The sequence below is a fragment of the Petaurus breviceps genome, unplaced genomic scaffold (assembly GCF_028583685.1).
Source record: "Petaurus breviceps papuanus isolate PSGF00001 unplaced genomic scaffold, PetGlider_PUasm1.0 186, whole genome shotgun sequence".
Lineage (NCBI taxonomy): Eukaryota > Metazoa > Chordata > Mammalia > Diprotodontia > Petauridae > Petaurus > Petaurus breviceps.
The window spans coordinates 25,081,849-25,108,566 of record NW_027185798.1 but is presented as its reverse complement, the minus strand read 5'-3'; the positions used below and the strand labels follow the sequence as shown (position 1 = coordinate 25,108,566).

At 45.9% G+C, this 26,718-nt stretch overlaps 1 protein-coding gene across 4 annotated transcripts; it reads right to left on the bottom strand.

Moving 5' to 3' along the window:
* PSMD11 (proteasome 26S subunit, non-ATPase 11) lies at positions 1–25,710 on the bottom strand. Of its 4 annotated transcripts, XM_069089915.1 has the most exons (15): positions 25,515–25,707; positions 23,441–23,542; positions 19,100–19,224; positions 12,946–13,017; positions 12,453–12,510; positions 9,629–9,669; positions 9,475–9,496; positions 8,337–8,481; positions 7,079–7,139; positions 5,151–5,213; positions 3,222–3,347; positions 2,247–2,282; positions 1,960–2,011; positions 397–539; positions 1–272 (listed from the first exon to the last, which is right to left on the bottom strand). In XM_069089915.1, exons 1-14 carry the CDS (start codon positions 25,693–25,695, stop codon positions 397–399), a joined length of 1,227 nt encoding a protein of 408 aa, XP_068946016.1. In that variant the 5' UTR covers positions 25,696–25,707; the 3' UTR covers positions 1–272. The 4 variants fall into 4 exon arrangements, with proteins under 4 accessions (XP_068946016.1, XP_068946013.1, XP_068946015.1 ...); XM_069089912.1 differs by having other exon boundaries at positions 9,475–9,669; positions 25,515–25,710; XM_069089914.1 differs by having other exon boundaries at positions 1–539; positions 9,475–9,669; positions 25,515–25,710.
* Positions 25,711–26,718: the final 1,008 nt, after the last annotated feature.

Here is a 26,718-nt window from a genome sequence, read left to right as displayed (position 1 = left end):
TAGTGTAAGCCTTTTTCTTTTTATTTAGAATAACCTCTTTTTTTTCTTTTTTTTTTTTTAAACAATATTCCCCACTCCCAAGTTGGGCCAGTAAAGATTACATGGAAACTGGCACACCTATCAGCTGGAATACAGATGCACCGAATGAGGAAATTTAAAAACTTTCTGAGCGAAAAGTAGAACAAAAAGAAAAAAAATCTCCTAGCATTTTCCCCAAAGGTTTCACTCTCCTGCCACACACACTCTCCAAACGACAGCTACCAAATCCAACTCTGCAAGAGAAGACAGAGCAGTGTCAATCGGGGAAGCCGCAGGGGCACAAGGACGAGGCATTTGGTCTCGACAGGCAGAAGACAGGACACTGTCGCTAGCCCTGGTCCCGGAGCCTGCACTCACCTATGTCAGTTTCTTGGCTTTGTTGTAGAGTGAATCCACTACTTTACTCATATTCTGAATCGTCTCCAGAGCGGCTTCGTAAGTTTTATCTACTGGAGGTTCATCAAAAATAATCAGGACTCCCTCCCCCTGGTCCAGGATCCCTGCAGGAAAGACAACAAGGGCATCTAAGGTAAGAAACATGGTCCATCATGGGGAATTTCCACATTAGCAAACTGAATTACCTCTATTTTCTCCAGAAATGGGGGGAAATATATACATATACACTCACCCACCCACACATATGTATGTATACCATTTACATTGGCCATCCTGATGAATTTACTGATCAAACAAACATACACACATTTGGTATCTTATGAAATCAGTAAAAAAAGGGAGTACCAAGTCAAACTCTGAAGTCGATTCAATACAAACTGAAACTAACCACGGCCTTGTCAAATCTGTGGGACAGCACGCTCAGAGACTATACCACATACCCTCCTCTTTGCAAATCTTTACTGATCTATCATCTACAAACTAATCCGAAATCACTCTTAAATGCTCAGGCTGCAGAACATTTTAGGATGAGACTTATGCTACTGTTGCACACCTATCGGCCACTTCTATTCCTCTCAAATCTTTTGTCCGTGAAAGACTGGACCCTGGCACAACACACCCTTTAAGGACTACGCCATGACTGCACTGGTACAGGGAACTCCCCTTTCAACGCAGGTCATTACACCACATAAAATCTTAGAATTGCCTCCAAAGGGACTGGCAGCACCCTGCCCAGAGTCATAGAGCCTAAATAGCTCAGAGCCTGGACTTGAGCCCAAATCTTCCTGACTTCATGGCCAGTCCTCTCCTAGAGCAGGCTGCCTCATCAGGGACTGCCAGTGATGCTGAGGTACCTACGGAGGGGCAGGAGCTAAGGGGCTAGCCTTTTATGTCAAACTCCACTTAAACTCAGGCAGCTAAATTTGTGTCCCTCTGCCTCAGAAAGCTCCCCAAACGCCATCCAGTTCATAAATACTTCTTCCGTATATACCCTGCCTTAAGACCAATACTGCCTTGACCCTTTCTTGTCAATACTCAAGAGAGGGTCTGGTCAAGAAGATAAGGCATCCCCACCACAGAGTCAAACAACATGCAGGCTGTCTTACAAATTCTCACGTGGGGGGAGCGATCCAACATTCAATACACCAGATCTGTTGCTACTCAGTGGCAGCTAAGGCATATGTGCCTTTAAAAAAGCACATGGAAAACCTGCTAAGTAATAATAGATCTTACCTCACAAGGTTGTTGTGAGGACCAAATAAGGTAACATTATGTAAAATGCTTTCAAAACCTTAAAGCACTTTATCAACATTAGCTGCTATTATTATTACGATAAGTGCCCTGGCCTCATTCCTAAGCAGCAAGAGTCCTCAAACTGAGGAGCACACAGGATGGGCAACAGAGTTCTGGGGCAGGGTGGGGCCCAGACACAGAGGGAAGGAGAACCTGGAAACTGAGAGATGACAACTTTTCCCTTCAATTCCTTCCCATCCCCTTTCCCCAACTAACTGTTCACTCACTCACCATGAAATTTCTTGTCAAGAATCATCTGTGACAGTTTCCTTTCCACGTCGGCCTAAAATCAAAGAACAGGATTAAGGAGACACCTCTCCAGACACTAACCAGAAAGCCCAGGTTTGTATATGAGAACTAACAGAAAGGGCCAAAGCCAATGCCAGGCCTCAGCATCAGCACTGAGAAGCCACCTCCTTCTGGAAAAGGACCAAGCAGGCACAAGGGCACACTCCCCCTCCCACGCCACAGCCCCTCTGCCAAAGGAGCTTCGGAAGAACTCCACATAACTAACTTACCTTAGAGAGTTTGATGAGACTGGATATATGTTCAATCTAAAAGGAAAGGGAAAGGCATCAATATGTAAGAAGAAACTTGGGCCTTCAATCAAAAGAAGAGGGCAGGAAAAGGGGATGGAGGAAGGAACTGGACAGGTCTGATTTGGTATCTCTTGACAGCTCCATTTTTTCATCTCTAAGAGCACTACAGAATTGTACTGTCCTAAGATTGTTCAGGCCCATTGAGGCCTCCCTTACCTTCTGAGTTTAGTGATTCAACATTCAGTCACCCCCAGGAGACTGACTAACTGGAGGAGGAGCCCCCACAGGAGTAAAGCTGCCCTCACTTCGGAACAAGGACAGAAGACCTTGGGCACTGCTTGTTCTTACTGAGCCTGCTTCCAATTAAACTGTTCATGTACACGTGTATGTCTCCCTCTAAAATGTAAACAGGAAACATTTCTCCTTTACACTGTACAGTGCGTGCTGAACAAAAGGTAGTGATAAAGAATACAGCTCTGGGGGCGGCTAGGTGGCGCAGTGAGTAAGAGCACCAGCCCCGGAGTCAGGAGGACCCGGGATCACTTCTGGCCTCGGATACTTAACACCCACACAAAAAAACTGGCCTTGTGACCTTGGGCAAGTTACTTAACCCTAATTGCTTAAAAAAAAAAAATACAGCTCTTAAGAAACAAGCATGTCTCCCCCAAACACTCAAATGTCCAGCCAGGGCATCATGTGTAACTGAATCCTCTCTACCTCCCTCCAACAGTTCATACATCACCCTCCCCAGCCCAGTGACTTCCTCTAACCAGCAGAGTCCCTTCAGTTGGTGTGCCAACCAGTTCAAGTCCAAAAGCTACACTCAGTAGCTCAGAGCATCTGGGAGTAACCAGAGACCCAGCTGTCTAGGCCTGCCCTCCACGCCATCTGATCCTGTATGCCTTCCTCCCACCCTGGCCCCTCAGCTGCCTGCTGGCCTTGGGGGAGCTTTACCTGGACTCTGGAAAAGGGTTCAATCACCCGGATCAGATTCTGTTCCAATAAGTTATCATACAGCTTGGCCAGGTGAGTGTTGATAATGGGGTCATCCCGGAGTTCTACCCGGTAATCTGTCAGTGCCTACAGAAGAGATGCAATAACAAAGAACGGAATAATCAGCACTGCCTGCTCTCCCGCAATGTAGATGTCTCATCCCATAGGGTGGAACGTGGCCTCCAGATAGCCCAAAGACAGTGACCCCTCCAGAAAGGCTAGGTGTGGTCCTCCCAACCAATAGCCCAAAGGCAGTGACCATGGGGACACCCCTCCAGAAAGGCTGGGTGCAGTTCTCCCAACCAATTCTCTCGTACTAAGGTATATACTCAATACGGACATGATGTCTCCCCACTCCAACAGAATGTTATCCCCTTTTCACTTTTGTCTTTGTATTCGCAGGACACAGTATGGAGCCTGGCAAACATAAGTGCTTAAATAAAAAAGTGAAATGAGCTCATGGGCCTCAGTCATCTTTTCAAGGCAAATAACTAAAGTTCTTTATGCAGTGGGAAGCTCTTTTACACACCACCACCTTTTGTGGATAGGGCTAAAGGTCTGCATTGGCACAAGGAACTCCAAAGAGAGGAAACACCCCCTACTAATGCAGGTCAGGCAGCACCTTCCCCAAGCACTAGGCATTGTCCAATACTGGGGAGAGGTCCTTCAGGCTCAGAGGCTGCCTCTCTGCCCCATGCTGTCTAATGCATATACAGGATGCACTGTAGTTCATTCTGAGGCTCAAAGCTTCTTTCTGCCCATGTTCACACATCAAAACTTCTTTTATCCATCCAAGGAATGGGCCAAGCACTTTCTGCAGCTAAGAGACCTAACAAGTGGCCATGTGAGGTGATGAAGATGACTGAGGCCAAAGGACATGAAGCAGGAAGATTTAGCCTATGCCTGAGACATCCTTTATTTCAAAAGATTTTTTCATAGCAAACCTTAACTTCTTCTAAGAAAAATATTTTGGGGGCGGCTAGGTGACGCAGTGAATAGAGCACCAGCCCTGGAGTCAGGAGGACCTGAGTTCAAATCCAGCCCCAGCCACTTAACACAAAAAAAACTGGCCGTGTGACCTTGGGCAAGTCACTTAACCCCAATTGCCCCTCCAAAAAAAAAAGAAAAAGAAAAAATATTTTGAGCATTTATTCTTTTAAAAAAAAATTTATTATTATTCTTTTTTACATGCAACTGGGAAATAAGATATATAGGCACTGGGGTATGGAGATCCATCTTGCCCTACCAGAAAGTCAGAGGGGGGATGGGGGAGGATATAGGAGACAGTAGATTGGGGGAGGGGGTATACATACAGTGGGATCGTTGTTTTGGGGTGGGGGTAGGCCTAAGACAGGGAGAAATTTTGTAACTCAAAATCTTGTGGAAATGAATGATGTAAACTAAAAATAAACACAAAATTTTATTTTAAAAACTACAAATTACTCACATTTAAATCATTAATTGCTCTGGGCAAGAGAAATTTTAAATTCTGGATTAAGAAAAGGTACTGGCACCATAATAGTACCACCCAGGTTTCTTTCAGTACAGCAAACCTAGAAGCAGATGCCAATTTATTCACAATTATCAAATGACAATTAAATTTCTTTTCTGCTGTAATCTTTCAAGTCCATTTTGTTGTTTCTCAGTCATGTCTGATTCTTTGTGACCCCATGTAGTTTTCTTGGCAAGATGCTAGAGTTTCCTTCTGCAGCTCACTTTACAGATGAAGAAACTGAGGCAAAGAGGGCTAAATCACTTGCCTACAAATCTGAGGTGGATTTGAATTCAGGTCCTCTTGACTCTAGGGCCAGCCCTCTATCCACTGCACTGCCTAGCTGTTCAAGTCCACATCCACCCCCTAACCCAGTCTGGGACTACCCATTAGCTCACCTTTTCAAAGTCTGCCAGCGATCGATTCTTGCTAGCCTGAGCCACACACTTTAATGCTTCTGTCTGCAAACAAGGAGGAAAGAGCCAAGGTGATCTTTCTGCACATTCACACACTCATCCAAACACAAATCTCTTGGGTTTCTCTCTTTTTTTCTTTTGGGCAGTGTGATTTCCATGCAACTTTTGACTACAAAGACAGAGCATTCAATCTGGCTTTTTTCACCTAGACATAGTAAGAGAAACTTGACACTGACCTCAGCATAACTAAGAACATAAACCACATGCCCACCAGTTCCCTATGATCAATGGTCTTGAATAACTTGCAAATAGGTGGCTGGAGCTAAAAATAGGGACAATTCTTCTAGCAGAGTGAGCAGTTTATTCTCCAGTCAACCAAAGACCATCCCCAGGGGCAGAGAGGTCAGGCTGCTCCCCAAAGAGCGTTCTTATTCTGCCGGTACCTTCTATATTTACACCACAAATTCTCTTGAGGACAGAGTGAATTCTGGGTTTGGTCCAAGGCTAGGAACATTACCAGTGCTACCCTACCTGCTAGAGAAGGTACTGGAAGGCTGACTTAAGGGGAGCTGTCACAACTAAAAAATCAGCTGTGAACATTAACAAATGAATATTTCTGTTACCTGGGCTAAAAGCTTAAAGTCCTTGTTGTAGGAAGTCTTAAAGGCTGTTAGGTGTTAAAGGTACCTACCCACCTACCCACCCATAGGGCAAGTTAGAAAGTCTCTGTTCTCAGTGGAAAGTTAATACACAAGAAAGAGGAAGTTACTTTTCATGAAAAAGTTAAAAATGACTCAAGAGATTTTTCTGCCTTGAAGCCAAACCCTCTGGTATAAAGGACCACAGCGAAGGGTGCTCTTGACCAGCCCAGAAGCTCACTCTATCAATCCCTCCCTATCTCTTGTGAGTGTGTGTGTGTGTGTGTGTGTGTGTGAGTGTGTGTGTGTGTGTGAGAGAGAGAGAGGAGAAAAGGAAGACAGAAGAGAGAAGAGCTAGAGAAACAGAAGAGGATATGCCCAGTGCATTATACTGAATCTGTGTGGTTTACTGCCAATAAACAGTCAGTGTTGTGAGGCTTTCACCACCATAATAAAGAGTGCGGTTGTGGCGGACATTGGGAGCGCCTCTCAAAGTCACTTAAGGTCTATGTGGAGAAGAAGCAAAGTTCTTTATTATGAGTATCTTTGTTTCCCTAGAGAGCTGATGACTCCCTATGCTAGATTACCTTCAGCTGTGTCATGTCTTTGGAACCCAAAAGAACAGAGAGACTTATTCAAATCAAAGGAGATGGAAGTGGGGGTATAGTGAGGCACAGAAGCAGACCTGAGGGCATAATTTAACAGAAGCTAAGATATCACCTTTCCCAAAAAATGATTCATACATACTCCGGTATTAAGCCACTTTAACCAAGAGAAATCAAGTGTCACCTCAGAAAAAAGCTAGAGACTAAGTTGTGCTGACAGCCCCCCAAGAAGTACCAGCACTATGTCTAGGGGGATGCACACATAGTAACCCGAATGCACCAGGTCATGGGGTCAGAGTACCATCAGTGAGGACTTTATAGCCCACTGGATCACTCTGGGGTCATCCACAATTTCACAGGATGAACACAGAGACACTAAAGGCTAGAGTCAGGTAATGGTGACTGGCCTGGCCGGGACAAACGCTCATTATATATGTGCCTGTTTCATGACCCCAGCACTTACTCAAACTTACAATCACAACAGACCTGTGCCACATTCTTAAGAGCACCAGACTCTGGACAAGAATTGAAGTCATAATGGCTTGAGACCGTGGGGAGGAAAGAGGTGCTGAAAGAATGAGAGAACACGGCACCACCCACATTTTTTAGCCTTCCCAACCAAGTATGGGTTAGCTGAGCACGAGCCTCAGAGGGGGCTCTTTCCTACCTGCCTCCCTGCATACCGCAGTGCGAGCTTCCCACTTACTAAGGCTTGGACATCTTCTGGCCTGGAGGAAAAAAAAGAGAAACACCCTTTTGACGGATCACTGGCCCTGCTGAATTCAGTGTTGATCCTATCTGAAGAGTGGTTCCCCCTGAGCCCTACATGCAAGACGAGGCTCCAAAACAGAGCCAGGCCTCAACTCTCAATCTAATTGTTCATTACAAATGCAAATGAGCTCCTAGATTTTTATGACTACTTCTCATTGCACTATTATGAAAAAAGAAGCTTTGGGGGAAAAAAAGTAAGATACAGGTCGAATCCAATTATATCAAAATTGCTATAAAATGAAGCATTTAGTCCCAAATGATAATGGCTATTTCAATGTTAAAAAAAAAATTTCAGTAGAGCAAAGCATTTGAGCAGTCTCTTGGAGTTTTTAGTACTATTATTTAACCAGTTATCATACTTTATTCCCTACTACATATTCTCCTTGTCTCCACAGTCCAAGTGACTGGGCTTGGAGAAGCATCACAGAGTTCAGAGCTGGAATGGTCTTGGGAGCTCCTCTATAGCAGTGGTTTTCAAAGCGTGGTCTGGAGACCTCGAGGGGTCCACAGCCATTTTCATAATACAAAGACACTTCATTTCTAATATGGTAATATAGCTATCTCGCATAAACATATATATCGCATAAAAAATTATCTCTGGGAGGGGCGGCCAGGTGGCTCAGCTAGTAAGAGCACTGGCTCCAGTGTTGGGATGACCTGGATCAAATCTGGGCTCAGATACTCAGCACCACACCCAGAAATAATAACTGGCTGTGTAACCTGGAGCAAGTTACTTAACCACGATTGCTTTAAAAAAAAAATTATCTCTGGGGGAGGGGCCTCAAAAATGTTTACCATCATAAAGGAATGCTGAGATGACAAAGTCTGACCTAGACCAGCCCCTCTTATTTTACTGAGGAGGAACCCAAGGCTTTGGCAAGGGGGGTGGGGGATGAGCACTTGAACTCAAGCCCTCCGACTCATCTTCAGTGCTGCCCCTTACCCCAATGCACAGTTGCCACTCAGGGCAAGCTATCTACCATCTGAGAAAGATTTTGCAGTGTAGGCTTAAGTAAGTTTTGGACACCTGCCCGCTAGGCAGGTATGCTCAGGGCAACAACAGAGGCTGCTGAGGGCATTAACCCTGTTCCTCTTGCCCTGCACAGCCCCCCAAATGCAGCCCCTCCCCATGTCCCATCAGCACAGGCACCTACGTGTTGAGCATGATTTTGCAGAGCAGCATGTATTTCAGTGCTGTGATGGCCTTGGGGCTATCGATGGAATCATAGCCCTCAAATGCCTCATAGAAATAAGAATACGCCGTTTTCCAGTCCTTCTCTTCTGCTGCATGGATGATACCTAGGCACAAAGGGGGATTCAGATCACAAGGAGCTCACTCGGCCTCGACTGGAGATCTCACAATAAAAACTACATAGGTCAGACCAACTGGTACTGCCTCACCCTCACACCAAGGACCTAGCAAAGAGAGAAGGTCTAAAAAGAAGTCCTACAGAAAAAGTCGCGTAAATTTTAAACATTTAGTCAAATTTAGTTAAAAATGTAGAATATGACATCCCAAACTGGTGAACATGACTTTTTCAAGTCACTGATAAATACGGGGCAAACTGGAGAGAATTCATAGGCCCACCACACCTGCAGGCTAGCCTGCAGTGACTGATGATTCTTTTTTAATTCTACTCTATAGACAAGGTTGGACAACTATATAACTGACACAAGGCTAAGCAGCAAGGAGACAAGGCTGGTATACATGACATCCACAGGTGACCTGCTGGAGCAGAGGCAGCCACACCTCCAGCAGGGCCAGGCTCTCTGAGCACTGCCCCACACCGCCTTTGGCCACCACTGTGAGTCTTCTGGTTTAGTATAAGGTATTGGGCCTTAGGTCTGCACTGGGCAAAAAGCATCTTTCAAAAGGCCTCACAATGATCAGTATAATCTGAGTTAAATGATCTTGGGGTGGAAATGCAACTAAAGAAGGGATTTAAAATGAGAGGGAACAAAAATTTGTTTTAATCTCAGATGAGTCAAAAGCTGAACCAAAGCTAGAATTCTGGGATCCACCCTCGAGTTCTTCCTCTAAATGTGAAGCTCCTTGGCTAATCTTTTATGAGTGCTCCTCTACACTGAATTGTGAAAGTGCCAGTGCTCCTCAAAGAACAGGCAAATCAAATCAAGACCAACCCCCCTGAAGAGGAAGTCAGAGTAAGGGAACAAGGCGGGAGGTAAAACATTCCTTTCCCTCACCATGGACAGAGTAAGAGCCCATCAAGAAGAGTGGCCTCAGTGCAAACCCAAGACAATGGCTCCCTGAGGCAGGGAGGAGGCTCTCACCTGACTGCATGTCCAGGGTGGCCTGCAGCTTGGGCGGGCAGTAGATGGCGTTTGCTGTGGTCCGAGCAGACGTTAAGGCAGCTCGAGCTTTGGGGAGGTTGCTCAGGGCATGGTATGTTTTACTCTCCAAGAGCTGCACTTCCACCAGAAGGGCCTTGTCATCCATCTTTTTTAACTCTCGCAGCAACTGAGAACCTAGGGCAAAAGATGCACAGCCCCTCCAAACGATCACATGTTAAATACGGATTAAGCACTGCCCTCTTCCTCTCAAAGAAACTTCTTGTTTAGGAACAGGTCTTTAAGAAGCAGGGGATCCAAACACCAAAGGTTCCGCACCCCCACCCTTCCCTGTTTTTTTGGTCACTACTCAAGGCCTTCTCTGACTTCTCTCTCAGGCGCCAGGAAGCTCAACACCCCACTGGCTCTGGAACTCCCATCTCATCGCTGCCCTCTGCTTCTCAGCTAGGAGGGTGGGGCTGTGGCCTCCAGACCTCTACCTAAGGAGGGAGCTGAGTTCAGAATATCTCTGAGCTGGCTGCACTTCTCTACCAGGCCCCTTTTAAGCCCCTATATCTCCTCAGCACAGGGCCTGGCCCACAGTAGGCACTTAATAAATGTTTAGTGACTGAATCCTTAGAATATGCATGGCACTGCCCTCCGGGCTGCAGGCCTGGAGCCCAAAGCAGAGCTGATTAGGCCCATGACCAAGAAGAGGCACGTCCGGAGATTTTAGCTGAGATGAGGGATGTGGTTCACAATGTGCCTGTGCTCTTTGGAGCACTCTGTATTTTCTAAAGACTACATGAACCCACAAATGGGCCCAACCTAGGATTAAAGACAGTGGGAATGCCCACATGTAAAGATCAGGGCAAGACCCTCTGACCTCACCATTCTCGGACTACATGAGAAAACAATGGGCCCAAAGACTGAGGAAAGAGGGAGCTTCTCCAGGTATCTGTTGTTCCTCCAAAGGGAAATCTCCCTCTCCATCTAAAATAAGAGAGCCAGGGTGGCTAGGTAGTGTAGTGAATAGAGCACCAAGCCCTGGAGTCAGGAGGACCTGGGTTCAAAACCAGCCTCCTGACACTTGACCCAATTACTAGCCTTGTGACTTTGGGCCAGTTACTTACCCCCAATTGCCCTCCAGAATGCAAAAAAATTTTTTTTAATTTTTAAAAATTAAATAAAATAAGAGAACCAAATCCCAACAGGCAAATCTGAGGCCTGAAACCTTCTGGCATGAACAGCTATGGAAGCAACAAAGCATTATTCAAAATTAGTAAAGAAGAAAAAGGCATGGGGAGGCTAGGTGGCACAGTGAATAGAGCACCGGCCCTGGAGTTAGAAGGACCTGAGTTCAAATCCAGCCTCAGACACAACACAAAAACTAGCCGTGTGACCTTGGGCAAGTCACTTAACCCCAATTGCCCTCCAAAAAGCAAAAAAAAAAAAAAAAGGAAGAAGAAGAAGGCATGTGATGTACATGGAAACACCAAACTAGGTAACACAGTGGAAAGTGTACTGGACTTGAAAATAGGAATGCCCAAGTTAAAAATCTTGCTTCAAACATTTACTAGTTAGTTGTATGATCCTGGGCAAGTCACTTAAACTTTCTCAGCCTCAGTTTCCTCATCTATAGAACAGGAATAATGGCACCTACCTCCCAGGGTTGTTGTGAGGATCAAGTGAAAAAAATCTAAGTAAAGTGCTTTGCAAACTAGAGGACACTCTATAAAGGAACGCACTCTACAGCAGCCATGAATAAGAGGTGGTGGGGACTCCCCGGTCTGCCGTGAGATCAGGAATTGCTGGAAGCCTCCTTGAGGTGCAGTCTGCTGGCTCTCCAGATGGGGAGCAGGAAATCACTTTACATGACACTGCCCAGTCCAAGTGTTTGCTCTAATTCTCAGTCAGTTAACCAGGCCACCAGTGATAACTAGGCCACACTGGCACAGAAATAAGGAGACAGCACAACCGGTCTTCTCTCCCCATAATCCCAGAAGCTCTCTAGCTACCCAGTTCCCCTGGTTCATTTTCCCTGATCATCACTTATACTAACTGTAAAACCACAAATACAATTCCTCCCAGAAAGGCTACTTCCATCTGACTTTGCAAGAGGCCACTGAATTATGGAAAGCATTCTTTTCTATCTGGATTAGAGGATCATTGCTCTAGAGCTGAAAAGGACCTGAAAGGTCATTTCATCCAACCTCTCACTTTATAGCTGAGGAACCTAATGCCCAGAGAAATTGAGTGACTTGCTCAAGGTCACACAAACTATAGATGGCAGATGTGTTATTTAAACCTGGGTCATCTGATTTCAAGTCCAATCATCTTTCCACTAGCATCACCACTGCCTCTCCTGTGAAAAGTCACAGACCTCTAAACAACCCAGAACCATAAGCATGGAATGCTAAGACCCAGAGTGCACGAAGGCTCCGTGGATTCAGCAGTAACTGATGAAGGAAGGAAGGAAGGAAGGAGAGAGGGAGGGAGGGAAGGAAGGAAAGAAGGAAGGAAGGAAGGAAGGAGAGAGGGAGGGAAGGAAGGAAAGAAGGAAGGAAGGAAGGAAGGAAGGAAGGAAGGAAGGAAGGAAGGAGTGCCATGTGAGGGAATGGGCAAAGATTCATTTAACTTTGTCCTCATCAACTTGCTGGTTTCTTGTCTCCAGCGAGGTGGAATTTTTTAAAAAGCACAAACGTGGAAAGAGCTGTTGTTATTACAATCCCTTGCACAGCACTTACAACTTTAGACTCAGAGATGATGATAATGTGCAAATTAAAAGATCCACATTCAGTAAAATTCAGTTTTTGCTTCTCTAAATTTGGGGAATTAGGATGCTAATCACTGAGATCCCTAAATTGAGAAGGTTAAGGCAAGGGGGTGGGGGGGGGTCCTCTTCAACCTTTCTGGAAGGGTTATTACATGTTACACTTTGAAATATCATGAGGTCCTGCTGCTTTCTAAAGATCACTTACCCAACTGTAATGCTTCTTGGTACCTCTTGGTATCAAAGTACAAAGACACCAGCCTTGCCTGGAAAAGAAAAATGTGGCTGCCATGAGGGAGGGAAAAGCTGGAGAAAGGAACCAGAGACTGAGAGTCACCCAACTGCTAATGATGTACATGTAATTCCTGCTGGTGACACTAATTCCAACCTGAGAAGAGATGTGATCAACAGCAGCAACTCCAAAGGTACAGGATCGCTAACTGACTCATGAGGCTCCTAAGGCACTACCAAATCTAGGCCTGACACAGGGTCTGGTCCAGTACTTGAACTTCTAAATAGGAAAAGTAAAACCTTTCTTTATCATGCTAATTCTAAGAGTAGTGCCTAATCAAGATAATCACTTGAGCATTCCTCACAACCGACCATTCCAAATAAAGGTAAATTTCTTCTGGATATTCAGCAAAGATAGAGATTGAGTCTGAGCATGTTTGAGGCCTATGTCACGTCTACTGGGCACATACCTCCAGAGCCTGACGTAAGAAAGTCCTCTTCTCAGATTTGGCCCACTCAATGCACTCTAAGCATAGCTCCACCTACAGTGGGGAGAGAAAACACATGTAACAATCCTAAGTCTTTTCAGGTAGAGTACAACCGATTTGTAACACTGGTTTGAGGGGTAGGACTAAATACCAGCACTGTACACTGTTAGATACCTTCTAGTCTCGGTCCCAGACTTTTGCTACATATAGTTATAGTTAGTCTACAGACTATTCCAAGCTGTGGAACAAGCTATGTTACAATGGGAGCCTACTATGTTGTTTTTGTTTTCTAAATATTAAAAGTCCTTCTGGTTAAACACTAGTCTTCTGGGGAAATGGACAGCTCCAGCAGTTCACCAATTTACTTGGCCTCCCCCTACCGCTGAGGTTCCTATAGCAAGATCAGTAAGAAAGGGTCTTCAGGTGGTTCTGGGGAACCTTCCCAGAATTGGGAAGTTGTTAGAAATTTGCAATGAATACCTAAAGTAACAATGTTCTCCTACAAATGTCCACACACTATGAGTAAAGAGCAGAGAGCCACAGTTCCAACATAAACGCTTTTGTTTCCAACAGCTGCTTCTAAGACTCAAAAGGCCCAGCTGGGCAATTTCCCTTTCAGATTCTGGGCCGAACAACTAGTCAATTCATGGGCACTCTTGTGGACATATCAAACTTAGCTGTTTAGTAAATAGATTGAACAAAATTTCTAACAAGCTTACAACCAAAAAAGGTTTTCTAAGTTTTATTTAAGTCATCTGCATTTCCTGTTGCATTAATTACCCAGGAAAATAAATAAGTGACCCTGCAAAAGAAAGAACACTGAGGCAATGTTGGAAGGTAAGTAATTTTTAACCAATATCTAAGAAGCAGATATGTGATCTAAATTTTAACATTTGAAGAACTACGGCAACTGAACCTATAGGAATCTAGACATTGGAAAGACAATACTCAGTATGCAGAATGAGTTTTAGGACCAGAGGAAGAAAAGAAGAGGTCAGTCCTTGAATCTTATTATAAACAGAGACTCTTAAACTGCAGACAGACACAGGACCAAAAACAGAGGGTCAATGGTTATGCTGCTGGCCCTATTGTTAGCATTAACTTTTTCAAATTTATTCCAGCACCAAGAACAAAAACATTCATCACTTTGGTTCTGTTGTGTATCATGACTTCTAACTGGGAACCAACACATAGTTGCAGACGCATAGAGAGGAGAGATCTCAGCGGAGAGGCTAGCCTTAGCCAATAAAACAATTTCTCATTGTTCTGGGGGATTCCAGGAGAACCACTAGAAGGGGAGAAACTCTAAAGAACACATCCTTGTTCCATCAGTCTGCTTACTGGTCATTAGATCACACAAGCCTAAACGTAGCAAATACTTGTGACAATTTAAAAGTATTCAATACCATAGTACTCCTTCAACACGATGAGATCAATCAAGCAACTAGAGGTCTTTATCAGTGGGCCCTGTTGGTCACTGCCCTAAACAGATGAATGCTTGAAGAATTTTACAGAAATCACACAGCCCTGAATTTCTAAAGCCATCACCCCAAAAAAACTATCAAAATGGAAGGTGTTTTGATTCAGCAAACCTAAATTACTCCCCCACTCCTGCCTTCAAAAAAGGGGAATTCAACATATACACAGAGACTCCCTCAAACCCCCGAACCTCCCTATTCCTCGGCTTACTCATTTCCCATGACCTGCTCCTCCCCCCACCTCAGCTATACAAAAAGATGGCCAGTGAGACCCTAGATCCCCCATAAGCATTCCATCTCCACATTCATGAACTCTGAAATTCTTTTATCTCATCATCATCTGTTGTCATTCCACTTTCCCCTCTACCTTAGAACCCCTAACTTTTCCTCATCCTCACTATGACCTCCAATCCCTTCACTTCTTAGCTCTTTCCCAAGCCTCCTCCTCTTCCAGTGTTGACCCTTTGGTGACCCAGTTCAACTCTACACTGTCTTCCTCTCTCAAGGCCCTGGTCCCTTGATCTCAATGAAGCTCTTGCCCTGCCAAACCCCAGACTTGGATTACTTTCACCACCACCCAGGCTTTGCTCATATTCACATGCTACCCAATGAAGCCAGAGAAAATTAGGAAACTGTGCTGAGTGGATCCAGTACAAATTTATTCTCAACTGGGCCCTCACTGCAGCAAGGCAATCCTCTTATTTATGTCCCTAATCAAACCCCTCTCTCTCTCTCCCAAATCTTTTCATTCCCCCCTCAAACCTTACACACATGCACACACACACACACACACACACACACACACTGTCAGCTGAAAACCTTGTCTCATAGCTCACTAAAAAAACTGAGACCCTTAGCTTCTCTCCTCCTCCTCCTCCTCAGCTGACATCACTCAGGTGCCACCACCTTCTCTTTCACCTCCATCTCACATGAAGACTGACTGATGCATGCACATGGGATTCCATGGCATCCTGTCTTCTCAAGATTAGCCCTCTAGGGGCGGCTAGGTGGCGTGGTGAATAGAGCAACAGGCCTGGAGTCAGGAGGACCTGAATTCAAATCCAGCCTCAGACACTTAACACAAAAACTAGCCATGTGACCTTGGGCAAGTCACTTAACCCTAATTGCCCTCCAAAAAGCAAAAAAAAAAAAAAAAAAAATATTACCCCTCCAATCTGCAATCTGTTCCTATCTACTGGCTGCTTCCCTACTGCTCACAAACATGCCCATGCCTCCCCCAGCCCATCCAAAAGAAAACAAATTCTCATTTGATCCATCTGTCCCCATTGACTTATTATCCCATGTGTCTCCTTCCTTTTGTAGCTAAACTCCTTGAGAAAACCATTTATAATAGGTACTTTAATTTCCTTTCTTCCCACTCTCTTAACTCTGCAATCTGGCTTTTAACTTCATAACTGGTCTTTCCAAAGTTACTAATGATCTCTCAGTTTTTCAGTCTAATTGCATTTTCTCAATGTTCATCCTTCTCACCCTTCTCTGGAGCCTCTGACAAGCTGGTCGCTCTCTTGCATACTCTGCTTTCTCCTGGTTCTCCTCCTACCTATCTGACTGCTCCTTTGCAGTCTCCTTGTGCTGTTTCTTTATCCAGGATGCACCCACTAATGGGGGATGCCCCCAAACCTCTGTCTGGACCTTCTCTTCTCCATCTCTGCTATTTCACATGATGATCACATAAGCTCCTATGGGTTCAACTGTCTCCATGCAGATGATTCTCAAATATCTACCCTCTCTCTGACATCCAGTATCACATCTCTAACTGCTTATCAGACATCCTGAACTTTGGTCCCATAGACATCTTAAACTTACCATGTGCAAAACAACTGATATTCTTACCCCTAAACCAGGGGTAGGGAACCTGTGGCCTCAAGGTCCTTCTACATACATGGCATTCTGACTGAGCCCAAGTTTTACAGAACAAATCCTTTTATTAAGCAAATTTGTATTCTCAGTCAAAAGGCTGAATTTGCAGACCCGGAGGGATACACGTGGCCTTGAGGCCACAAGTTCCCCACCCCTGCCCTAAACCCCCTCTGCTTCCTAATTTCCCTATTACTTAAGGGAACAGCCCTCCTCCCAGTCGTTAAGGTTCACAAGCTAGGGGCTTGCTATCCTCAACTCTTCCTTCTCTCTCACCCCATTCCTACATCCAAATGGCTGCCAAGGTCTATCAATGCTACCTGGTGCAGGCCCTCATCACCTCACACCTAGACTGTCAAGACTGACCGCCTGGTTGGTCTGCCATGATTCTTTCCCCACTCCAGTGGTCACTTAGCTGTCAGACTGATCTTCCTAAAGTACAAGTCTGACTCTGTTGTCTTTTCATTCAATAAACTCCCCTGGCTCTCTACTACCTCCAAGATCAAAAACAAACTCCTTGGGGTGCCAGCCCCAGTGTTGGGAGACCTGGGATCAGCTCTGGCCTCAGATATTTAACACCCACACAAAATAACTGGTTGTGTCACACTGACCAAGTTACTTACCCCCAATTGCTTAGGGGCAGACAGGTGGCGCAGTGAGTAAGAGTGCTGGCCCCAGTGTCCAGAGACCTGGGATTGGCTCCGGCCTCAGATACTCAGCACCCACACAAAAATAACTGGCCATGTAACCTTGAGCAAGTTACTTAACCCCAATTGCTTTAAAAAATTAAATTAAATTAAAAAAAAAAACTCCTTTACAACCTGGGCCCCTCCTTACACCTTACATCCCTGCGGCACACTCTGCTCAAGCTGGAGTTTCTCACACATGACACTCCAAGCATTTTCACAGACTGTCCCCCATACCTGGGATGCTTTTCCTCCTCATCTTCACCTCCTGGTGCCTTGAAGTTTCAGCTGAGGTCTTGCAACCCCATCCTTACTCTTTGTGCCTTCCCCCTGAGACTATGCCCAGTTTACCCTGTACATATCTTGTTTGTATGTGGCTTAGATTTTTTTTTCTCCATTAGATTGTGAGCTCCTTGAGGGCAGAGACTGTTTTTTTGCTGTTCTTTGTACCCCCAGTGCTTCGCACAGTGCCTGGCACACAGTAGGTGCTTAATGGATGCCTGCTGGCTGACTAAATAAATAAATGAATCAATCAATCACACAGGAAAAGACCAAGTTATAACTCAGGTAATAAATCTCCCCTCCAAACTGGTATCAGAGGGAGTCTTACAGCTCATTCAACAAGTGCTACCCCTTCCAATGACTCATCTCAATGCTAAGAAGTCAGAGATTCTAAGAAAAGACTTAGCAATGGCAAAAAAAAACCTCACATCAACCTGTGCAATTCTGCTGTGCAGGGTCCAAATTAACATTGCATTTAGCAGTCCATCAGCTTATGGTTAAGTTCTGATATTCCAAGTAAATGGTACCACTTAAATAACGAAAAGGGAATGGAAGAGGGTCATTAGAACTAGTCAATGAGAGGGGCAGCTAGGTGGGGCAGTGAATAGAGCACCGGCCCTGGAGTCAGGAGGACCTGCGTTCAAATCTGGTCTCAGACACTTACCAGTTACTAGCTGTGTGAACTTGGGCAAGTCACTTAACCCCAATTGCCCTGCCTTCCCCCCTCCAAAAAAGCAAAAAAAAAGTCAACGAGAATATGATTACTTCTAACATTGCTATTTTTATTTTAAATTAATCAAATATATTTTAATACCAATGTCCAAAAACAAACATCTGAGAGATTCTGTAAATGAATTGACTTATTACAAAATATAGCCCTGCCAAAAAAATATAATTGAATTTGGCAATTAATTATTCTAGAATTCATGTTTTCTGCGTACCTGATACATTAATTAGACTTTAGAGATGTCACAATAAGAAATCAGATGTTTTTAAAAAGTAGGGAGTTCAAGATGAGGCCTTGCTGGTTCAAAGCTTTCTACAAATCTTCAACCATTGACACCACAGAACTATGGCCCTATTAACTGATGGGACTATTCCTTTCTCTCCTATACGGTGAAAGCTAATTCCAATTAATCTTAACAACCCAGGACCACCAGTCAGCTCCACCTCCACAGCAGACCCCAATAGCATCAGCCCCACAAAAAGAAACCAGTAGCCAAAATGAAGCCACAACAGTCTGCAGCGTGATTTTGCTTTGTAACTTTGTGGATTTTCACTTCCTTCTCTTCAAAATGAAAAAAAAAAAATGGAAGTCACTTTTGGAAAAGTCTGAAAACAGGATCACTGGCTCCCAAAAGTCTCATTTCATCTACTCACTCCTATATAGACACATACAGAAAGATGCTTGATCCCCAGTAAAAGGCAGAGCCAAGGTGTAAAATGTTCCCAAAAGATACAATACAAAAGTTAATTAGTGTTCCGAAGGAGCTTTGTGACAGATGATGAAAGGTACCACAGAAGCAGAAAACACTACAAAGGCACAGCAAAATATAATACCTCAAAGACAAGAATCTGGTTTTGACCCTGATGTAATGAGGATTCTAGGGACCACTGGCAATCTCCACTTACAAAGCCAAGCATGGAACAGACCCAAAGTATCAAATACCCTGTAACAAAGGGAAACTGATGTGATCAGTCCTGAGTCTGCCCTTCCAGTTGTCTCTTCTATAATAGCACCACAGTTGAAGCAAACAGTTTCAACCAAACTGGCTTTCTCTTTGTTTATTCCCTGCAATCAATGTGACTCACCTCCTGCCCTGTGGCTGCTTCCATGTCAAGGAAGAGGTCCAGCAGGGATCGCACCAGACGGGCTGCCTTGGCCTTGCTGATGGAGTTCAAGAAGGGTCGCACATACTTCAGGAGCCCCCCAAGCTCTGTACATAAGGCAAATCAGAAAAGAGAAAACTGTCAGTCACTCAGGATGTAATGCAAATACCAAACAGTCTTGATGACAAGATTTCTCCATGCCTTTTCCTCCTGAGTCTTCTACCCTGATCTCATGTTAGGGAGGTTCTGTCACCTCCCCACAACCTTGAAATAAAATGTTCTAGTGGCAAAGTAAGGAAGGAGCGAAGCAAATGGCTTGTCATTTCTAAGTCTCCCACTTTTATTAGGTAGTTTCTTTCAGTTCCAGTTCAACTTATTATAGCAAAGACTGTCTTTTCAAGGGATGGATTGGACTGGATGGATGGTCAGCCCCTATGGTCCTTTCTGAAATTCCATGATTCCCTTCCTCTTTTGGGAATATTACTACTCTCCTTGGTTGCATTCCTATTTGTAAACCTTTAAAGAGCTATGAAATCCTTTCAAAACTTCATAATTAAACTGTTGAACATAAGCCTTCTTAAAATAATGATCAGTATTACCAAAGTTACAAGGAAAAGTTTCTCTTTAAAAAAACAATAGGTCAAAGCAAGAGTTTTGTTTGTAAAAAGCATGAAACTTTGAAAATCGTTCAACCAAAAACTCCAAGACTAATGGACTTTTATTTCAATGAGACGCCCAAGAGTCTACAGAAATCAAAACTAAAAACTAACACCTTCTTGATTATATCCAGGAGATCTAGAGATCAAATGATGAATACTCAATTTAATGTTTCTCTCCTCAGACCAAGAAAAATCTTACTCTTCCACAGTTCAGGAACATGTCCTATTCTTACCACTAGATTCTTGGGGTCCTCATTAGCCAAGACTTAAATAGCTAGCATATGCTAGCTATTTAAATATTGTATTACTAGTGTAACACAATTACATATTGTAGTGTAGTTTATTAGACACTACAGAGACTTTGCAAAGAAGGGACAAGATTCTGATTTCTCCAAGTCCCCAACGTGCTCTGCTCTCAGTAAGATCTACCCCCTTAACAGTCCTTTCACAACCCACTCTCACAACTGCTTTCATGCTTTTGGTCACAACGCTCCTCCCACTTGAAATTCTCATGACCTCTGGGCCACTTCTCTACAGCCTATCAGCCCTGAAGACCTGCCTCAGTTCCTGCCTCCCCTGAGGTCTTCCCTGATGACCACTCCAAACATTTCCTTTCGCTAATTTCTGTTTTGGTTATTTATTGTCCACACTACACAACTGAGTACTTTGCTGCAGAGTAGCCCACTCCTAGAACTGGAAAGGACCTCAAAAGTAATATAGTTCATTCAATCTTTCACCCAACAGAGAAATCTCTTTCCTAACAGTCAGCCTCTACCTGAATATTTTCAAGGACTAGGAATTCACTAGAGTGTCTTCTCATTCCAATGCTAGACAGCTTTTATTGTTTGAAGGTTCTTTATAATGAATTAAAAATTTGCATCCTTATAACTTCTATACAATTTATCCAATTTTACCTTAAGAATAAATTGATATGTCCTTCCATGAGACCTTCAAGTATTTGAAGGCAGTTGTGAAGTTTTCCCTCATTTCTCCTCTATGCCGGTTACAGTTCCTTCAACCCCGTTTTTGTTTTTTTCCCAGACCCCTCTCACTATACTGGCCACCACTCTCCCCATTCTCCAGTTTCTTAATGGCCCACTTTCAAGTATTAATACTCAGAAAGAGATACAATACTCCAGATGTCTGACCTGCAGTGTACAGTGGAACTAAAACCTCCCCTGAGTTCAATTTCTTTTCACACACCCAAATGTCTATTCAGAGACCCCAAAACTGCACTACCATTTTTTAGCAGCCTGGTCACAATGCTGGCTTATACTAAGCCTATGGTCAACTGACACCCCCTCACCCCATGTCTTTTTCACACAAACTACTCAATAGTCTTTTCCATACTGACTGAATTATTTTAAACTTAAATATAGGCTTAAAGTCAAACAGGGATAAATGTAATCTTGTTTGAGTCCACCAACATTTCAGTCTAAGAAGATGATGACTGCCATCATCTGCCATGTAGCTCTCTCTCCCAACTTCCTATTAGAAGTGATATAGTAATGAAAGAAGAATCAGGAATGAGTTGGGTCTGAATCGTGCCTCTGACCCGAGCCTCTGACTTCGTGTGACCAGGGGCAAGTCACTTAACATTCCTCGGACTGGCTCTTCACCTGTAAAATAGCAAAGTATTTGCCTAGCCAGGGTGTACGCAGGGACAAATGAGATAATAAAGGTCAGCAATTAGGGCATAGTGCCTCTCGACCCTTTTGAGGCATATCCCTTTTCATATTCCCTAGGCAACAGAAATCATACTTTTCAAAAATCTACTTCCCTATACATGTCTGACCACGTTCCCTTCCTTTGAAATGCTGACCTCCACAATGGCAAGGTCACTTCCAGATCACCAAACTTTGTCGGTCAGAACTGAATCCAAAGTAACTGCTTTCCTCATGGTCTCTTCTACCTTCTGGGACAAAGCTGCTAGTATGTAAAGCTGATACATAACACACTGCCTGGTTCACTGATGGATTCACAGATGCACCTAGTCTCCCAAAATAGACTCTAAAATCTTTGTAAGCATGGAATGGCACATTATGTATACCTCATTCAACAGGAGGCACACAGGATTTCATAAGTACCTGATGAATTACTGATAGAAAAGATATGGTTCTTATCTTTAAAGAGTGTAGAATAAAAAGAAACAAGATGCAATCTCTCTAGCTGGCCACACATCAATGAATAAGACTCATAACTCTGTTAGGAGTATAAGAACATACTGCCAATATTCACTAAACTATGACCCCGGAAACAGCAAACTTTCTAGCAACCCTCCCCAACTCCACAGGTTTTAAGCATCAGTGATAGTGAGTGGGATGGATGAGAGAACAGACGGGGACAAAAAAACTTAAGGATCAGTTACAATCTTTTCCATTGATAAGTATGTGACAATCATACGATTCGTACCATTAATTCTTCATTATCAAGGCTAACAGATGGGAGTAACTCAAAAGAGAGAAACCAAAATCCTTTCTCACTTGCCTCCATATTGATTTCTTCACAAAGTTATTATTCTGCTTATGGCTTAATTCCACAAGTATTAACATCCATTTGCATCCTTTAAGCTCAGAACCAAGTGATCGCAGGGAGAAGTGGCTCAAAAGCAGACAGAAGCTGGTCTAGGATTACAAAATTCTAAGAGAATTCTTACAACTAAGAATTGACTATGTAAGCAGAGTTAAATCACATGCAGAATAAGAGAGAAATTTCACCCAAATGAACCCTGTAGATTCTTTTGTCTGATGGCCACCAACGGAGCTCCATTTGGATGAAGTGAGTTCTGTTCTGCTGCAAAGCACTACAAGTATCAAAATCAAGGGAGTGTGCTAACCTGCAGTATCAACTTCAAAGACCCCAAATATGACCTGGGCAAATTACTAATAGAGAAGTTACTTACTTTTTTAAAGGGGTGCCAAACTCTCTTTAAAGTTAGCAGCACCTAGCTGATTTAGCTATCCTAACTGTCTTAACTCCACACCAAGAAGTGAGCAGGACTTTTCAACCTTCAGTCTGGGAAAAATCCATTCCTAAGCAGCACCAACTAGCACCCTCTTAGCTCCAGGACATACCAGGACCAATGACTGTAGTATTGCTCAAAGACCCAAAATTCTACCTTGTACAGGATCTGACAGTCAATCTGATTCCAATTTCAGGCTCTGAGCAGCAACATGCACAGAGCCCTGAGCCCCAATGTAGTTTCAGGAAAGCTTTGTCCAACTAGATTCTTACTCATTTTGGACTGGCAAGGAGGGTGAGTCACACAGAAATGCAAAGTCCCAGCTATTTTACAGTCAAGGTTAAAGGTCCTAAAGTCCATCATACACATACCAAGACTGTTTACTGAGATTACAGAGTACTCCTTCTGATTAGCATGTGAAGTTCCAGAATAGTAAAGACATTGGAAAAAAGTCATGAATCACACCAAAGGCAAAACAGGGACTTGACAGTTGTGATGTTAAGAACTTTTCCCTGAACAAAACTCTGACCTGAGTTTATTGTCTATAGAATTCCGGCTACAGAGTCCTCAAACTTATTTGGGAAAACAGAACATACCATATGACCACAGAACTGAGTTGTGTATACCTTCCTATGAACCAGCATAGCCTACAGAAAATAAAACTCAACGATTAGAGAAGGCATCAGAGTCTGTCTCACTTACCTGCAGCCTGTCCAGTCTTGGCCAGAAGCGAGCCCAATTCCAGGATGCTCTGCTCTTTGACCTGCACTGCCTCCTCATCATTTTCCTGAATGTCACGCTTCACTAGGAGAGAAATCAAAAATCCTCTTGAAACTTTGAATGAAGCCTGAGACCCGACACTTGGCAAATGCAACTCTAGCTCACTTCACCCTTAACTACCTAACAAAATGAGTAGGATACAAATCAATTTAAAGTAAAAGCTTAAGGACATCTACTATCCCAGGATTAAATGAAAATCTGAAAATTACAATACTAAAACAATGTAAATTCTAAACAAGGCTGAAAGATAATTCAGGTCCAATCTATATAATGAAAATAGGTTGGATACAAAGTTTAACTCTGTAAACCTGTTTAAAAAAACAAACTTTTCTTATGTTTCAAAAAGAAGTCCCTTTTCTTTCCTCTCCTCCCTTCTCCCCCCTCACCCCCCCATAATCAGAATGCCAGTTTGTAGAAGCTATCCTTACCCATGGTCACAGACTATGCTGGTCAAGGCTGGATAATAAAAAAACTATTTCCTACAACATAAAACTATGAAATATGCCCAGCATAACCAACATCTCAAATTATAACCAAAACAAACAAGATACTTAATATTAGAAGATGAATAGCCTTAACATAAAAATTACTGGCCAGGTAAGAGAGAAGCAAGTTTGTGTTCAAACACAAAGAGTTCTACAAAGTTATTCGTTAAAAAACAAAACAGAACAAAAACAAGTCAGCCTGTAGAACACTGATCACCAGTGTCCAATCTATACAACATTTACGGAAGAGGGCTTTTCTGTAAGACTCGGACTGTGCTTGAACAACTTGGCACTTTCTTCACCAGGGCAGAACAAAAAAACCCAGTTACTGATAAAAAGTACTACTCCCAAACTACCAACCAAAGAACGATCAGCTAGCTACCCCTGATTTCAGAGGCTACCATGACTTGACAAAACCAAGCGTGGATGCACCATGATGGACCGGGGAAAGTGCAGCTGAGTGTCACTGCTGGGTCCCAAGTTTGCCTTCTTCCTAGGACAGGACCCCAGGACCCGGTCTAACTTCGCGTGGTCACTGCAAAGCCTCCCGAGCTCAGGCTCCTTTCTAAGCGCAGCCTAAGCCCTGGGATACACAAAGGTCTGGGGGCCAGCTAGCTCAGTGTCTCCAAAACATGCACCCGGACCTACTGACCCTATTCCTGCCATCCTCGGACCAGCTCCGCACCAGGGCGGAAAACTTCTCCCGAGCTGGGAGAACTCGGGTTCGAATCCCACCTTCGATGCCCCCCACGATGCAACCTCGGGCAAGTCTCTCGGCCTCGCAGGGCCTCAGTTTCCTCCCTGGTCAAACAGGGGGTGGCTGGGCCAGGAGGCGCAGCTCTAGGCTCCTCCTGGGGGGCATGTAGCCCCGGCTCACGCGCTCCTCCCGCCCGCCCGTGCCCGGACCTCGGCAGCCGGCCCGCGCCCGGGGCTGCGGACCCTGCTCTGCACCCCACGGGAGGCCGGGGACCTTTGTCCTCAGGCCACGGAAGGTGACCAAGCGGAGCCTCCGCAGGCGCCGGCTACTTGTTGCACGATGAAGCCACATCCTTTGATGTCGGGCACGGGGCAGCCCTCGCGGCGTCCCCAGATCGTGGGGCGCCCGGGGCCCGGCCGGGCGGGAGGACTCTGGGGGCCCCAAGCGCCCAAAGTCACGGCGACCGCGCGCGGTGGAGGGGGGGGGCCTCGGGAGCGCGCGTGCCTCCGTCCGTCCGTCCGCCCGTCCCAAGGTACGTCCCAGGGTCCGTCCCGCCAGCGGCCTCGGCGGGGCCCCGGAGTGAGTCAGCAGCGGCGGCGGCTCCCGGGCCTCCGTCCGCCAGGCCCCCTGTTCGTCCCTCCCTCTCTCCGGGCAGCGGCGGCGGCGGCGCGGCCTGTGCCCCGGCCCGGCCGAGCCCGGCCCCCTCACACACCGTGAGTCAGCAGCGGCGCCCGGACCCCCGGCCCGGCCCCGGCCCGCGCGCCCAGGCGGCGGTGGCCGCGGCGGCGGAGCCGGGCGAGGGGCGGCCGCTTACCGATGGAGTGCAGGATGTCGATGGAGGCCTCCCGGTCGGTGCTGAGCAGGGACTGGGCTCTCTGGAACTCCACCGCCGCCGCCGCCATCTTACCACCTCTCACACCGTCCCCGGCCGCCGCCGCCGCCGCCGCCGGAAACACCAGCGCGGCCGGCCCGCCCCCTGCCTCCCCGAGCATCATGGAAGTTGTAGTCCTTCCGCCCGGCAGGCGTCGGGTCCCGCGGGGAGGGTGGGAGAGGGTAGAGAGGAGGGAGGGGGAGGAGGAGGGAGGGGAGAAAGGGGAAGGGGAGGGGCGGGGCGAGGGACGGCGCGAGGATCGGAAGGAGAGAGGGAGGGGACCCGAGTGTAGTAGGAGAGGGAGGGGGCGCCAGAGCTAGGGAGGGCCGGACCAGCAGGGCCTGGGGGCGGGGCGAGGGACGGCGCGAGGAAGACGCGAGTTTAGGGAGACGGGAAGGAGGGAGGGAGGAAGCGCCAGGGAGGGGGAACGGGAAGCAGAGAGAGGGAAGAAGGAGGCGGGGCGAGGAAAGGAGGGACGGAGGGGGCTGAGAGAGCGAGGAAGGGAGGGCGGGGCGAGGGAGAGGGAGGAGGTGCCGGGAAGGGGGAGCGCGAGCGAGGGCGGAAGGGGGCGGGGCGAGAGTCAGCGAGAGTAAGCGCGAGGGAGGGAGAGCTCCAGAACCAGAGCGAGGGAGCCATGTGCTCTTCTGGAGCGAAAGCAGCTCCGCGCCGGGCTATCCGCCAAGATGGGCACGTCTCTAAGGAGGGACGACTTCCCCAACGCCCGCCAAGTTGGAAAGGACCCCAGAGGACCGGCCCTGCCGTCCACAGCATCCCCTCCAGGGACGGGGGCCGCGTTCGCGTTAGGGGCAGCACGTTTCCCACCCATCCTTTTTGTGTCCTGCCGACACCCCACCTCCACCACCGCGGCGTGATGAGGGCTTCGTAAAAACTCGCAATTAAAGGGGATGCTGAATCTCAGCACCCAAGTTCACGGAAGTCCAAACGGGCGGCCAGAGGTCCGAGGACCCCCTGCTGGGCCGCGCTGCCACGTTGTGACCCTCAGCAGCCCCCAGCGCCGAGCGCTAACCTGGCCTTCCTCTCCTCCCCCTCCCCGTTCCACTAAAACCTCCCCCGTCCTTCTCAGCCTTCTGCCCTTGCTAGCGTCCCCCACCTCTCTCTGTCTCTTCGTCTCTCCTATCTCCTCTCT

Coding starts and splice junctions, on each gene's coding strand:
- PSMD11 (XM_069089914.1), bottom strand. CDS start 25,695: ATGATGCTCGGGGAGGCAGGGGGCGGGCCGGCCGCGCTGGTGTTTCCG. Junction 3,348..5,150: donor CGCTGGCAGACTTTGAAAAG/GTGAGCTAATGG, acceptor TCTCTTCTGTAG/GCACTGACAGATTACCGGGT. Junction 2,283..3,221: donor AACCCTTTTCCAGAGTCCAG/GTAAAGCTCCCC, acceptor CTTTCCTTTTAG/ATTGAACATATATCCAGTCT.